Source organism: Medicago sativa, chromosome 3 (assembly GCF_051527215.1).
Source record: "Medicago sativa cultivar Bolivia chromosome 3, Bolivia_mono, whole genome shotgun sequence".
Classification (NCBI taxonomy): domain Eukaryota; kingdom Viridiplantae; phylum Streptophyta; class Magnoliopsida; order Fabales; family Fabaceae; genus Medicago; species Medicago sativa.
Window position 1 is genome coordinate 15,727,802 of NC_140751.1, and position 16,537 is coordinate 15,744,338.

At 32.3% G+C, this 16,537-nt stretch overlaps 2 protein-coding genes across 2 annotated transcripts; both read right to left on the bottom strand.

Annotated features, from left to right (window-relative positions):
* Window positions 1-1,372: 1,372 nt before the first annotated feature.
* On the bottom strand, window positions 1,373-5,585 carry LOC146936072 (F-box/FBD/LRR-repeat protein At3g26920-like). The gene is made up of 5 exons (XM_085751086.1): window positions 5,461-5,585; window positions 3,675-4,489; window positions 3,424-3,561; window positions 3,056-3,344; window positions 1,373-1,591 (listed from the first exon to the last, which is right to left on the bottom strand). Exons 2-5 carry the CDS (start codon window positions 4,440-4,442, stop codon window positions 1,524-1,526), a joined length of 1,263 nt encoding a protein of 420 aa, XP_085607212.1. The 5' UTR covers window positions 4,443-4,489; window positions 5,461-5,585; the 3' UTR covers window positions 1,373-1,523.
* A 2,413-nt stretch (window positions 5,586-7,998) lies between these two features.
* Window positions 7,999-12,652, bottom strand: LOC146936073 (F-box/FBD/LRR-repeat protein At3g26920-like). The gene is made up of 5 exons (XM_085751087.1): window positions 12,613-12,652; window positions 10,752-11,569; window positions 10,488-10,625; window positions 10,122-10,410; window positions 7,999-8,195 (listed from the first exon to the last, which is right to left on the bottom strand). Exons 2-5 carry the CDS (start codon window positions 11,520-11,522, stop codon window positions 8,128-8,130), a joined length of 1,266 nt encoding a protein of 421 aa, XP_085607213.1. The 5' UTR covers window positions 11,523-11,569; window positions 12,613-12,652; the 3' UTR covers window positions 7,999-8,127.
* Between the last annotated feature and the right edge of the window lie 3,885 nt (window positions 12,653-16,537).

Consider the following 16,537-nt stretch of genomic DNA (forward strand, 5'->3'; position numbering starts at 1 on the left):
ATATGTAAAAAGTATTAGAATTCTAAAATGTCAAAAGTATTAAAGGAGCACTAATCTTTGTTAGAATGTAAGGTGTCAATTATGCTCATAAATTGTCCCCCCCACCCCCCCACAGTCACACAGTTCTGATCTCTCTTTCATATGCATATTTGAATTGATCTTTCCACATCAATGCATGACGTGTCATATAAAAAATATCACAGAGCCATTATGTAGTAAAAAAATATGCAAAAAGGATCAAAAGTGAATGATTTTAAATTGGGGGACAAATTTCATGAGTAAAATAAGGGAATCAAAATTGTTTGTAATTAAACCTTATATTTTTTTACGTTGTTGATATTTATTTAAATTTTTTTAATGAAATGAAGAGAGTATTACTTTAAGGAGTTGTGAGGGGTGTGCATAATAACCAGTTTAAGGCTCAAACCATAACCAGATCCACTTTAAATTATCCGGATTTTTGTAAATGGTTATTAACCAACCCATTTTAAATGGGTTGGATATCCAAACCAATTAAAATTCGGATCCGGATTTTAACCCAAATTCTGGCACACTCTCTCGACGCTCTAACTCTCGATTTCTCTCTGTATGTTTTCTCTAGGTTCATGATTCATCTTCTTCTTCTTCATTTTATTTGCACCATTTTTTCGTTGAAATTGTTTCATCATCTTCGGTTACTGTATCTAAAATGAACTTAGACAAGATAATCGTGAATCTTTGATTCTTTGAAATTTGAGATTCTACATGTATTAGATACTTGTTTCTCTCTGATTCTTTGAAATTTGCTCATGGACCGATGGATTTGGTTCCAAGATCTATGGTTGACAGTCTTAATCAAATTAAAAGGTTCTGTTTTAATTTGTTGGTGTTCATCTATCTCCAATTTAAACAATTTCCACCTAAAGAATCAACCAGTTACTGTATCTATCAATTTTTCTCCAGGTTCATGATTCATCTTCTTCTTCTTCTATTTATGTGAAGTTTAGTAATTGAAAAAAAAAAAGGAAAACCAGTTTTTTTTTTTGGAAACAGTGAAAACAGGATTTTGAATAAAAAAAATCTGGTTTAGTTAAAAAATATTGGTTTTTACGACAAACTGGTTTTGAACCGGTTCTGAACTATATCCAAATTGGTTGTACTTAAAAACCGGTTTTTAGAGACGTGGTTTCAAGAACCAAACCAAAACTAAATATTGGTTTTGGTTTTGGTTTGGTTTTAACTTTGCACACCCCTTGTGCATATAGTATTAACTAGAGTACAATTGAAAAAATATAATTAATATCATTTTAAAATTAAAAGTGACAATTATTTTGAAACAATATTTTTGCAATTTGAACAATTATTGTGATAATTAAAATACGTAAGAGATGCATTTTATCAAAAGTATTCAAATTTTCATAAAAGATAACCATGATAACATAAATATGATTCAAACATTTATAATTAGAACATCAAACGGGGTTAATACAACTCAAAATTCGTAATAACTTCAAAGTCTTGTACCAAAAGGAACTTAATAAATATCAATCATTGCTACCAATAGATGATTCACTTGTGTCCATAGACGAATCAGACTCACCGGAAGTATCACCTGAATAAAATTATAAAAGCACAATACTCAGTTAAAATATTCAAAATTAAAATTAAACAATTTTTCTTGACATGCCAAACTTGTCTTAAAATAAATGCTTAGCTATAGCATAAGATGTGCCATGCTAATGAGACCAAACAAAACTGACACTCCAACCAAAATGCTAGTACTCTCAAGTTCAACATGTGAACTTATTCCAAGACTGACAAAATGGTGTAAAACCAACAACTATATAATTCTTGCAATATGAGGCACACCATGGAAAAAGAACCTCCTATACTATCAAATTGTAGGCAAAATCCTATCAATCATTTCGCAAATAAATTGCTTAATCAGAGTGTGTCAAGTTCTGCAGTCTGCTCTAGCCACTAAGTCAAATGAAATTCATTGATTAGATTTTGGTTTGTGTATGTATATTTTTTTCACAAAATTGATTTTTGTGTGTGTGTCTATATATATCACTAGAGTCTAATACTAAATCAGAACTATCATGCAGTCAAACAAAGATTAACAATTACAAACATGTACTATTATAAGAAAGTCAATCTCATAGCTCTAATATTGTAAAACTGAATATTAATGGTATTCTGAGAAGTGTTAAAAATTAAAAGCATTGCATTGTATAGGAACACATAAATTAAAAAAGAAAGAATGATAGTAGAAGAAAACAAAATAGAAGTGTGTTATAGAAAATTTTAACAGAATATGGACAACAGAATTTCCCAAAGGTTTACACTGCACAAAGGAATGCTCTGCTCACTTACATCATTCAAATTTCTCTTATTCATGCCAACCTAAACCATCCTCTTACTAACTAACTGCTTAAATGTCCCTAACAAATTTCCTTTCTCTCTTATCATAAAACTAACACTTATAAAAGATAAGATCAATGTTATTTGTCACTATTTATTTCAACCACTCAGCAGCTAGTAGCAAATGATTATTCAAACCTAACTTTGACCATATTGTAAGCAAGTTGGGCATGGTGGATATATATTCATTGTCAACTACATGGGTCAAACTACCCCATTTAAGTCCAATAAACCAAGTCTTTGAAAAGATCATTTAAATCAAAGTCAAAACATTAACACATTATCAATTAACACGCCATCGAAAGAGAGATAAATGAGGACGGAATTGAGAATACAACTACTGGTTTAATCATTGTCAATGCATTTGTATAAAAGGATAAAGTAGGTATATGGTTAAAATGAGAGACTAATTTACTATTGCACCTTCCTACCTATGGTTATGCATCAAATCAGAATTTAACATACAACTACTCATGAAATGGATCAATGTGGATATGAAGTCAAAGTAATTACAAGACAATCGAAGTTCTAATTCAATCTTGTCTACATGGGCAAAGTACATGACAATCAAAGTTCTAATTCAAACCACAAAATCTAGCAACTGCAATGTAGAAGCTAATGAAATGACACGAAGGATAGAGTAACTACTTACATGGAACATATTCAAATGTAAGTTTACATGTTGAAGAGGCCATTGGGCATGAGGATAATAGTCTTTCTACTTCAGATTGTCCAATGTACCGGATTTTCATGGTTTGTAAAACTCTTGCATTCTTCAAAATATACCTTGCTAGCTGAAGCTCGCCTTGAAGGCCTAAGAAGCTGAAAAGAATGAAAACTCTAAGGTGTAATGAAAGGCATTGCAGAACAAAATCTGGGTCCACCCAACTTTCTTTGTCATCTTTTCTAGTCCATGTTTGGTCATCCGAGTTCAAGCCGGTCTGTTAATAATGCATGTAAAATAAAATACATAAAGGCGTGTGCTATGAAAAGATAAATCAAATAAGATCCTTAACAAACCTGGTCAAGGTATAGCTCTTGAAGCTTTGGGCAGTGTTTGAGAACTTCTACTAAGAAATGCCAACGATAATTGAGAGAGTCAAGGTCCAAGCGAGTCAAATTATGAAAGGTAGGAATAGCATCATTGTAGCGATACACCTAAAATAAAGCAATACAAACCGTCAAATCATGGTTAAACCCCCCAATAGCAAAAAAAGGGAGAATAGAAATACAGATCAATGACATTTTTCTTTTTCATATAATAATCAAACCTGAGCAGTTAAAATGCACATTGACAGAGACTGAACATTTTGAAGTACTTTCATTGGAAAGTGAAAATAAGTCGAATCAACATCTGCTTTGGTCAAGTTACTTAAGCTTAAGTTTTTCCATTTGCTACAGCTTAGAGAGTCCTCCTCATAATTAAAGCTTGGAGAGTCCTTCCCATAATCAAACCATAGATCTGATATAATTAAATCCTCAAGATTTGGACAATTAGCTAATAGCGACATAAAATCTTGATGTTTTGGGAACGTTATAAAATCTAAGTGAAGGGTTTTGAGCGAGGGAAGTAATACAACGGAAGAACAGCTAGGGTCTATCCAGAAAAAGTGAAGCCTGAGCACCACTAGCGTTGTGCAGTTGAAAATGGTATTGAGCAATGTACGCCAACCAAATATGTCCACATTGAGATCAAGGTACTCTACTCCGCGTTGTAGCGCAAAGTTGATCCATTTGGCAAAACTGGGAATGCAAAGATTGACACGACCACTATAATTGTAGATAACATAGAGGCGGAAACTCTTAATTGGGGCTGCAGCATCTCGCGATAGAAAAACGGAGGAGACAAAGTCGTTAAAGAGGAAATTGGCGTCTTTGTCCGTCAGTCGAGTGAGACCGAAGTCAAGAACAGGAACTGATAGCCAAAGATGCTTCCACCTGTTTGAAAGAATGCTTGTGGCAACTGCTTGTTTGGTTTCAAGAAAAGAGAGAATGTGACAGAGAACAGCATCAGGTAAAGTGCTTATTCTATCCATCATTGAAACTTGCCACCGTTTAACAAGAAAGGCTGAAGGACCACGAACCACTGCAAATAATCAGATTGTTATCAGCAATTGCAGTACAGTTCAGTTCTTTTACTTCAAAGAAGGAATATGGAAAGCTATAGAAAAACTTCACTCACGTGTCTTTCTAAAAACACATACATAATTTCAGAAATATACATTGAACAGAAAAAAAAATTGTGCTTTTATCAAAAAATAACATTTGGAAAGTATACAAACTAAGCTTAATGGGATGTGTACTTCCAAAGTGCTTTTAGAGTGAGAAAACTTCCTCTAGAATTTTGTTTAAGACTAACTGATGTACATTCAACCAGTCCAGCGGAGCCCACAAAAAACACCTTTCTGGTGTGAAATCATAATTTTCCCATGTCTGTTTACAAAGCAAGGCAACTAAGGCATTAGCCCACCTTTTACTAGTGTCCCGGGGGCACTGGTTAACATTTTTCCCGTGTTGTTAAGGAAAAATATATTATGATCACCAACAACATGCAACATGTGGGAGAAAAAGCAATATAACCATTATAATTTAACAGCTATGTGACATTGTTTATATAGTATTATTGCTGAGCTGAGACATAATTTCTATGAAATTAAAATTGCTTATATTCTAACTTATATCAATAAAAAGATAGATTAACAGAGTATATGGTTTTAAGCATCACGCTCGCTGGGGACGTAAAAACCAAACCAATGACAGACCTAGAGACCCAATTCAAATCAATTAACTTAATTGGGTTTTATTCCAAGTTCAGGTACAAACCAAACAAAATCACTTTCTATTTAGTTGGGTGTGGATTTCACGTCATTCGAAATCAAGTGTCCCAGACTCAACTAAATGCATGTGTAAAGTATTTCACACTGACGATATATATAAGCGAAATCCAAAAAAAATTACAGTGTTTGAAAATGTGAACCCGATTGAACCGAATGAAATCAAATGAAACCCAAATAAGATGAATGAATCGTAATCAAAGCAAAGAAGATGAATGAATACCTGAGTGGATCGAAGAAAATGAATGAATGGATCCAAGTTTTTGAGGCTAGGGTTCTTCGCTTTGGGGGAAGAGAAAATAGAAGGGAGGGAGAGAGATTGTAGTGGAGGGAAAGTACATATATTTTAAGATTCTCAAATTAATATTTCGCTTAATTACATTTTTAATCCAACGTCGTGAGCTTAGTTCAATTGGTGTATACAATGCATACGTGGTTCGAACCTTCCACCACAGAAAACAAAAACATTATTGATCCCCTATTTCATTTTAAAATTGAACATTTTTATTTTATTTTTACACTTTTACTCTTATCCTCTTCAAAACCGAAATAATTCGATAGAAAAACTGCAAACCGAACCAGCCCGAACTAAAACACTAAAAATATGTATTTGATTCGTATGTATTTAGGTCTTTTTTTTTACTCAACTGTACTAATTGGCAATTCTTATTTAACTAATCGAATCAAATCAAACAACAACATAAGAAAAATACTAACTAAATCTATAGAAACTCAATAAGAGCTTCATTTTTTTCTCTTTTAATTTTCTTCTTTGCTTTTTATTTCAAAAGTGTATTTATGTGCTACTTGAACTTTTAGATAATAATAAAAATTTAGTCTTTTGTATTTCGTACATAAGAGATTACATTTTGTCCAGGTTTTTAATTTGGTCCATGCTTTTTAATTTGGTTTACATAGATAGATGAATGAAAATGAAATTGTAATGTTATGAAATTTGTAACATTGTGGAAAATAAGTTTAATTTTTTAATTTGATTTTAATGTGGGAAACAAAAATTGTATTATCTCCAAAAACCACAACAACTAACTAACTCAAACAACATCGCTTTGGTTTGGCTTTTATTCCAAAATTCAACCGAACCAAATCAAACCGCATGTTTTTTTTATCTTGTAGTTCAGATGGCTTTTAGTCTCAAAATCAAACCAAATCGCGAAACCCCTACTTTTACTCCTATCTATTTTCGGCACCTTAAAAGGTTGAGTGTCATATTTTTTAACGAATAACCTTCATAAGATTTGACATGAACACGTGAAAAAAGGGTTATACATGTCGGTAAATTAATGTTGTCCAACAGTACCAGACACTGAGCAATATTAATTTACCGACATGCTAACCATAGAAAAAAGGGTGTCATATTTGCTATTAATATGTTATTAATTAAAAAAACATTTAACTCAATGAAATAATTCAAAATTGTAAAATCTGAAATCACAAATTTCATCTCCTTCAATTTTTGGTATGTATGCTAATGATCTATCTCATTATTCACGTTGCTCTTTCGTGAGAGCTAACTAGTGATGCTATCTTCGGATGATTGGGACATAAAAAAGATTCAACGAGGTCAAAGTCAAACATTGCTCTAATGGACTAGGCCCTACACCTAAGGATAAATAGATGATTATGTCAAAATGTCTTTTCTTATCGCACATAAATTTTAAGTATGTGGTAGTTCTAATGTCCATAAAAAAATTGCACTTGAGAACTCTTTTTTTCTTTTTTTTCCTTTACGTGGCACACCATCACAAAGAGACCGATTCATGTGTCTTGCACATATGAATGACAACCATTTTAGGATAGAAAAAGACAATTAAAATCAAAACATACCATAGAAAGCAAAGCAAAGAAAAAACCAATTTTTTTTAGGAAACATTCAAAATTAAAATGAAACAATTTAAAACATGGAGAAATGAAGGATGAACCTAAAGAAACATAGGAATACCGGTCAAAGTACTCAGTTCATTATTTGTTCTATACACTGAAGTTTTTTAGCTAGGTTCTCAAATTGATCAGCAACAGAAGCAGCACTAAACCTTGACTCAATGATTTTATAGGCTTTAATTATGTCGAACATTAATTTGATTCACTTTCATTTCAAAATGCTTTTGAACTCTTGTGATCTTGAAAATGATTTGAGTACCAAAAGGTCAGTATCATACACTATATACTTGACATTGACAGGACCCGGGTAAGAGTTTAAAACTGAGTAAGATGGTACCGACGGATAAATTCTGGACCATTTTGAGAAAAATGATAAACAAATCTCAATAATCGGCGATATCGATTAACTAAGAGGCTGGGAAGCTCTATTTGACAAGCAACTAACAATTAGAATTTTCTTCAACTTGGTAGGGTTGAATACCAGAGCTCAACAAATCATATAAGTCTTTCTTGATATCAATTGTCTCCAATGGCCATAACAGAAAGGAAGAAGAAAAAACGCATTTAACATGTAACGACAGAAAGTAGTTTCAAGTGTAGTGTGCAACCAAAAGGCAATGGTAAGGTAGCAGCCATAGAAAGTTGTTTTTCTGAAAGGCTAGCGTGAATGATCATACAAATTTCTAATAATTTCGTGCAGACAACAATTTTGAGATGTGGCCATGAACACATAATCACCACATCTTTGAGTTGTCAAGGTCACTGCCATTGACATGACTAAATTCTAGTAATTGTAGTTGTCTCCTGTTGAAGTGCAACCAAAAGGCAATGGTAAGGTAGCAGCCATAGAAAGTTGTTATTCTGAAAGGCTAGCGTGAATGATCATACAAATTTCTAATAATTTCGTGCAGATATCATTTTGTGATGTGGCCGTGAACACATAATCGCCACATCCTTGTCATGGAATGCTACCAAAGGAACCTAATAAACATCAATCATTGCTACCAATAGATGATTCACTTGCGTCCATAGACGAATCAGACTCACCAGAAGTATCACCTGAATAAAATACAAAAGCACAATACTCAGTTAAAATATTCAAAGTTAAAATTAAGTAATTTTTCTTGATATGACAAATTTGTATTAAAAAAAAAATGACTACCTATAGCATAAGATGTGCCAAACTAACGAGACCAAACAAAACTGAAAGGAAAACACAATTATAATCTCCAACCCAAATGCTAGTACTCTCAAGTTCAACATGTGAAACCAATAACTATATAATTCTTGCAATATAAGGCACCGCATGGAAAAAAAACCTCCAATACTACCAAATTGTAGACAAAAAGATGTTAACATCTTTAGTTTTCTATAGCAAATCAACAGAGTGTGGACCTGATATGCTATAAGGTTAAACTTGAAAAGGAGAAGAAATTTAAAGGTTTTCCTAAATAAAAAAAAAGGAAAAAATTATAATTGGTCAAAAATCCTATCAATCATTTCGCAATTAAAACTGCTTAATCAGAGTTTGTCAATTTCTGCAGTATGCTCTAGCCACTAAGTCAAATGAAATTCATTGATTAGATTTTGATTTGTGAATAAATATATATTTTTTACAAGATTGATTTGTGTGTGTTTGTGTGTCTATATATATATCACTAGAGTCTAATACTAAATCAGAACTATCATGCGGTCAAACAAAGATTAACAATTACAAACATATACTATTATAAGAAAGTCAATCTCTTTTTTTTGTTAGGGACGGAAAGTCAATCTCATGGCTATAATATTGTAAAACTGAATATTAATGGTATTCCGAGAAGTGTTAAAAATTAAAAGCATTGTATTGTTAATAATACAATGCATGAGATCTGTAGATACCTAAAGCTATGGCTGAAAGCAGTACAATCTATAGAACACGTCTCATATAAGTTGTTAGGAACACATAAATTAAAAAGAAAGAATGATAGAAGTGTATTATAGCAAACTTTTAACAGAATATGGACATCAGAATTTCCCAAAGGTTTACACTGCAAAACGGATTGCTCTTTTCACTTACACCATCCAAATTTCTCCTATTCATGCATGATACCCCCTCTAACAACCTAAACTATCCTCTTACTAACTAACTGCTTAATTGTCCCTAACCAATTTCCCTTCTCTCTTATCATAACACTAACACTTAATAAAAGATAAGATCAATCAGCTAGTGCCAGATGATTAATCAGACCTAGCTTTGACCTTATTGTAAGCAACTTGGGCATGGTGGATATATATTCAGTGTTTAACAAAGGATGTTTAAGTTTGTTGGGAAAGTAAATCGGAAGAAAGGGTGAGCCCACAAGTGAACCTAGCACAAATAACAGCATAATTGGCTTCCCATTAATTCGTCCACATACACTTTGTCTGCATAAATACAAACTGTTGATGACCACAACACTTTCCCACAATGCCATGACTAGTGAACTGCGTGCAAAATCCTTGCATAGCATTAATTGCAGTCCTGTGTGAACCGCTACAATCAGCCTTAAACTGAGGCTCATGCTTTGTAGTGTTAGTATTTTAAATTTCAGTAGTCCTTTTTTAACAATACATGCAATCAGAAGTCAGCACACAACACTCACAGCCAAAGGCCTTGTCCTATTAGTCAAGGTCAACTTCGTGGGTCAAACTACCCCATTTAAGACAAATAACGCAAAGTCTTCGAAATGATCATTTAAATCAAAGTCAAAACATTAACACATTATCAATCAACACAGCATCAAAAGAGAGATATATGAGGATGGAATTAAGAATACAACTAGTCATGAAATGGATCAACGTGGATATGAAGTCAAAGTAATTACATGCCAATCAAAGTTCTTATTCAAACTTGTCCACACGGGCAAAGTACATGACAATCAAAGTTATAATTCAAACCACCAAATCTATTAACTGCAAGGTAGAAGCTAATAAAATGACACGAAGGATAGAGTAACTACTTACATGGAACATATTCAAATGTAAGTTTACATGTTGAAGAGGCCCTTGGGCATGAGGATAATAGTCTTTCAAAATCGGGTTCCCCAATGTAACAGATTTTCATGGTTTGTAAAACTCTTGCATTCTTCAAAATATACTTTGCTAGCTGAAGCTCACCTTGTAGGCCTAAGAAGCTGGAAAGATGGAAAATTCTAAGGTGTAATGAAAGGCATTGCAGAACAAAATCTGGGTCCAACCAATTTTCTTTATCATCTTTTCTAGTCCATGTTTGGTCATCCGAGTTCAAGCCGGCCTGTTAATAATGCATGGAAAATAAAATACATAAAGGTGTGCTATGAAAAGATAAATCAAATATAATCTTTAACAAACCTGATCAAGGTATAGTTCTTGAAGCTTAGGGCAGTGTTTGAGAACTTCTACTAAGAATTCCCAACGATAATTGAGAGAGTCGAGGTCCAAGCGAGTCAAATTATGAAAGGTGGGAATAGCATCGTTACAGGGATACACCTAAAATAAAGAAATACAAACTGTCAAATTAAAAATCAAACCTGAACAGAAATTGCTTTGGTCAAGTTACTTGAGCTAAAGAAATACAGATCAATAACATTTTTCTTTTTCATATAATAATCAAACCTGAACAGTTAAAATGCACATTGACAGAGACTGCACATTTTGAAGTGTTTTCGTTGGAAATTGAAAATAAGAGGAATCAACAATTGCTTTGGTCAAGTTACTTAAGCTAAAGCTTCTCCATTCGCAACAGCTTAAAGACTCCTCCTCATAGTCAGAGCTTAGAGAGTCCTCCTCAAAATCAAAGCATAGATCGGAAATAAGTAAATCCTCAAGATTTGGACAATTAGCTAAAAGAAAAATAAAATCTTGTGGTTTCGGAAACCTGACAAACTGTACATTAAGGGTTTTGAGCGAGGGAAGTGATAAAATGGAAGAAAACCTATGGTCTTCCACGTAGAAAAAGCGAAGCCTGAGAACCACTAGGGTTGTGCAGCTGAAAATGGTAATAGGCAATATAGGCCACTCAAGGCCTACTTGTAGATCAAGGTACTCAAGTCCTCCACATTGTAGCACAAAGTTGATCCATTTGGCGAAACTACGAGTGCAGAGATTTCTACGTTGTCTATAATTGTACGTAATCTGGAGGCAAAATTTCTTTATGGGAAGTGTAGAATCTCGCGATAGCAAAATGGAGTAGACAAAGTCGTTAAAGCGAAAATTGGCCTCTTGGTCTGTCAGTAGAGTGTGGCTAAAGTCCAGAACAGGAACTGACAGCCAAAGATGCTTCCACCTGTTTGAAAGAATGCTTGTGGCAACTGCTTCTTCGGTTTTAAGAAAAGAGAGAATGTGACAAAGAACATCATCGGGTAAAGTGCTAATTCTATCCGCCATTGAAATTTGCCACCGTTTGACAAGAATGGATGAAGAACCACAAACCACTGCAAATAATTAGATTGTTATCAGCAATTGCAGTAAAGTTCAGTTCTTTTACTTCATGAGGAAACTTTACTCACCTGTCTTCCTATAAAATTAAACAAAATCATTTTCTAATGACCCAAAGATCCAATTCAAACATATTAATTTAATTGGGTTTTATTCCAAGTTCGGGTCCAAACCAAACAAAATCATTTTCTATTTAGTTGGGAAATCATTTTCACGTCATTCAAAATCAAGTCTCTGAGACCCGACCAGACTCAACTGAATGCATGTGTAAAATATTTCACACCGACAATATATATAAATTTAAAGGAATGTTATTTGAACAACCCTTTAGTATGACAACTTGTTGGACAACTAATAAAATATATAAAGAAATGTAGGTATTAGCACAAAAATCAAAACAACAGAGAGATAAAGTAAAAACACAATATGAGTATGCATTGTTGTCAAATTCCCTACTTAAATCATAAAATCCAGGATTTTGCGACTTTAGTAAAATTGCATATCGTGAAATCCATACTAAATCAAAGGATTTTAAAGGGTTTTGAAAGATTTTGCATATCGTGAAATCTCCATACAAAATCGAAGGATTTTAAAGGGTTTTGAAGGATTTTGTCCATTTTTTAGTTATAAGTAATTTGTGGACTTTAAACTGACACATGTATGACTGTATACAATCTATATAGTATATTTAGCATTGTTTTGTTTTGGTAAAATCCATCAATTTTGATTGCGATTTTACGATTTCTTATATTGATTCTACAAAAGTAGTTGAGTAAAATCCTTTATTTTACGATTTTCAATTTTGCTCTTTCCATTCGATCTGAAGCAAAATCCCGATTTTGACAAGCTTGCGAGTATGAGAGTTGTCACAAAAATTGTCAAATTGTCAAAAAATTAAATTAGTGTTTGAAAATGTCAACCCAATTCTCTATCGATTTGATTGGATTTCCTAAAAATCAAATGAAACCCAATTGGTATAATTTAATAAAATAAGTATCAAGATAATTAAGCAAAGAAGAAAAATAAGATGAATAAATACCTGAATGGATCGAAGAAAATGCAGCGATAAGGAAGAATGAATGGATAATTTAGTGGTGGGAAAGCAGAGATATTTTAAGATTGTCAAATTAATATTTTTCGCTTAATTACATTTTTAATCCCCGATATGTGTGTCGTTTTAAAATGACTTAAATACTATGTTTTTAATCTCTACAAAATTACAAACTTTTAAGTTTAATCTCTGCAAAATATTTATTTACTTTTAGTCCTATTTGCATTTTATACACAATATTTTGAAGGACTAGAAGTACACATTTTTTTCCCTCAAAAATAAAAGTACACATTTTTTGTAAAAAAAAAAATAAAAAATTATGGACTATTCTTACAAACTACGATATTATGGAAGACTAAAATTATCATTAAAATTTTGTAGAGAATAAACTTGAAAACTCGTGATTTTATAGAGATTAAAAATATATTTAACCCTTTTAAAATTGAACATTTTATTTTCCTATTTTGAATCTATTTTTCCACATTAACTTGGAATGTTCAAAACCGAATCAACCTGAATCAAAATCGCAAAAAATCGCATTTGGTTCGGATGTATTTGGACCATTTTTTTACTCAATCGCACAATTTGGACATTAATTAAACATTATGTCTGCTAGTCCAACACTCATAGAAACTCAATGGGAATTGTTATAGAATGACATATTTTTTCTTTTGTTAAATTGTTTCGTTGCTTTTTATTTCAAAATTGTATTTATGTACTACTTGAACATTTAGAGAATGATAAAATCTTAGTCTTTTGCATTTCTTACAAAATAAGATTACTTTAGGTCAACGTTTTTAATTTGGTCTATATTGTTGGATGAAATGTAATACATTGTTAAAAATATGTTGTATTTTAACTTTTTAACTTTATTTTAATGTTGAAAATAAAAAATTATATTATCTCGAATAACATTGGTTTGATGGTTTGGTTTTTATTTTAAAAGCAAAAAGAAACAAAACAAAACCGCATGCTTTTTTTAAACAATCAGTTCGAATGATTTTTAGACTTAAAATCTAAACAAACTGCAAGGCGAACACCCCTACTTTTACTCCTATCCTTTGTTGGCACCATAAAACGATGAGTGTCATATTTTCTAATGAACAACTGTTATAAAAAACGCTGAGTGTCATATTTTTTTTAATGAACAAGCGTCATAAAAAACACCGATTTGACAAAAACGCGTGTGAAAAAAGGGGTTTATACAAGTCGGTAAATTAATACTTTATTAATCAAAAATAAATTTGACTCAATGAAATAAGTCCACATTATAAAATCTGGAACCATCTTTCAAAAAAAAAAAATCTGGAACCACAAATTTCATCTTATAACTATAAATCCCAAACATGAGAATCACCAAATCCTTTCCTTCTTCGATTTTTGGTATGCAAGGGCAGAGCCAAGAATTTACAGTCAAGGACACTGAGTATGAGGAACATAATTTGATTAAAAAAAATAATTTTTTAAATGCAAAAGGTATATGAGAAACCCTAAACTAATAATTTCTTATTCGTTAAAAAAATTTATAACTATATTTATTTTTTTGGTAGAAAGACGAAAAGACAAAATTATTATAAACTCGCACATATATATAAATAGTGGTGTCTGGGTTGAAACCCCGGTCAATTTTATCAGTTAAGCTAAAACTTATGGACAATTTTTTTTTTGGTAGTAAAACTTGTGCACAATTTATTAATTATAACTTTATTTAGTATGAGATGAATTAATCAGGAAGTGTAGTAGTCCACATAGAATTGTTGACTTATTATTAGGAAAAAAAAATTAGAGAGAACAAAAAAAAACCATTGTAAAAAAATATAGAAAAATAGTAGTGCATATGTTCTAGGGTTAAACATTAGTTCCTACAAATCAGAAATTTTAAAGTTTGTCCCTATTTTTTTTCTCCAGTTTTAGTCCTTTTTTCATTTATATGGACTAAAATTACAATTAAAATTTAGCAGGGACTAAATTTGAAAGCTCTTTATGTTGTTAGCATTTTCCATTGTTTATGTAGCTTTGATTTTACTTACCTCTTGGACATATGCGGGATCACCATGACCCATTTACCCTAATATCACCAAGAAAAAAAACGACAATTGACTAAATGTACGATTGTAAAAGACATGAGTTTTTTTGTCACAAGAGAATATAAGAGATAATACATTAAAGACTAAATTATATTTTTATCCCTACTTTTATTTTAGGTTTTAATTTATTTTATTTTAGTTTTAAAATAGTCTTTTATTTTACAAAGCTATATCATTGTGGTTTATTCCATTTAAAATGTGTTACAAATATGACCATATCAATATATTTTACGAAACATGAGATAATTTAAAATAATATAAAGTATAAAACTAATGATATTAGTTGCCAATTAATCTAGTAACATGGTAAAAAAAATACATTTTTTTGTAGAAAAAAATAAACATATTAATTAGATTAACTGGGGAGACCATGGCCTAATATATATCTTGCCAAACATTTTAATATAGTTAGTTGGAGTATATTAAAAAAAAATCATTGAAAATGTGGGACTCTAAAGCACCCCACCCCCACTACCTCAGCCATTGCTGGTATGTTTGTTGATGATCCATCACATTATCCGTTTTGCTCTTTTATGAGCAACAGAAGCAGCACTAAAAACCTTGATTAGATGATTTTATAGCCTTTAATTATGTCGAAGATTAATTTGATTCACTTCCATTTCAAAATGATTTTGAACTTTGATGTATTTGTGACCTTGAAAATGATTTGATAGGGGTGTTCGCGGTCCGGTTTGGATCAGATTTGAGACAAAAAGTTAACCGATCCAAAATAAAATCATGTGCGGTTCGATTCGGTTTGGATGATTATTCTAAAAAATCCGATCCGAACCGATCCAAATATATGTGGTTTAATTTGGATCGGTTTTTGGATATCCAAAGTGCAACATGTAATTTTTTTTATTAATATTAATATTACAAATACACAATAAAATAATAGGTTTGATACAAAATATAACATAAATGTATTATAAAAACTAAGGAAATCTAAGGAAACATTTGTGAGTTGGCAAGGGCTGAAGGAGGACCCTACAAGGTAAATGAGTGGGTACTTTTGTATGTTGACAGATTAGGTATTCATAAAGATAGTGACACCATGCCCTCCTAATATATATTTTCTTTTAACCGTCCAACCTTTTTTTTATGAAATTCTTTCAAGAGCAGCATTTTCAGAGGCACAATGCGAGGTATATGAGAAGAGCATTCCTCTGAGCACTTGAAAGTGTGGGTAGGATTGTTGATTTCATTGAACCTTGATCAGCATATCGGTAGGAAATCACAGTGAGAAATACATCTCTTTGGTAAATTGATTGTCATTATGGTAGGGAATCGCAGTGAGGGATTGTGAGCTCCAATCATGTAGGCGAGGGGTCGTGGACCCGAGACAACATATCGGTCACCCCATCACAAGTCCCCAGTTTGTAGGGAATGTTTTAGGAGCATCCAAGTAGTTTAGCTGACTAAAATTGTTTCTGTAGTGTTTGGAATCGAAATCATTAACTCTCAAAAATTGAGTTGATCAATGTGTATGGTGAACTTTCCAACTAGTAAGCAGGGTCACCATTTCTTCACAGTGGAGGTGATGGTGAACGGCTCTCTAACATAAGTGGATGGACTTGTTGGCACAACATTGCTGCCATTCTTAATCTAGACATGTCAGTCTCCAACACAAAATCCTCTTTGATGTTAGGCAAAGCCTAAACAAGAGCCACATGCATGGCCTTCTTGAAGTGATCAAAATATGCTTAATAGTGTAGTGAGGGGAGAAGCACTAGACTGTTTAATGGTTATGGGTTGGGGCCAATTAAGAACAGTTTAAATCTTCTCATGGTCAAGGCTAACTCATTTGGCAAACACAACGTGATCAT

Coding starts and splice junctions, on each gene's coding strand:
- LOC146936072 (XM_085751086.1), bottom strand. CDS start 4,442: ATGATGGATAGAATAAGCACTTTACCTGATGCTGTTCTCTGTCACATT. Junction 3,562..3,674: donor TGTGCATTTTAACTGCTCAG/GTTTGATTATTA, acceptor GCTTTATTTTAG/GTGTATCGCTACAATGATGC. Junction 3,345..3,423: donor AAGAGCTATACCTTGACCAG/GTTTGTTAAGGA, acceptor CATTATTAACAG/ACCGGCTTGAACTCGGATGA.
- LOC146936073 (XM_085751087.1), bottom strand. CDS start 11,522: ATGGCGGATAGAATTAGCACTTTACCCGATGATGTTCTTTGTCACATT. Junction 10,411..10,487: donor AAGAACTATACCTTGATCAG/GTTTGTTAAAGA, acceptor CATTATTAACAG/GCCGGCTTGAACTCGGATGA. Junction 8,196..10,121: donor TACATTTGAATATGTTCCAT/GTAAGTAGTTAC, acceptor TATTTTATTCAG/GTGATACTTCTGGTGAGTCT.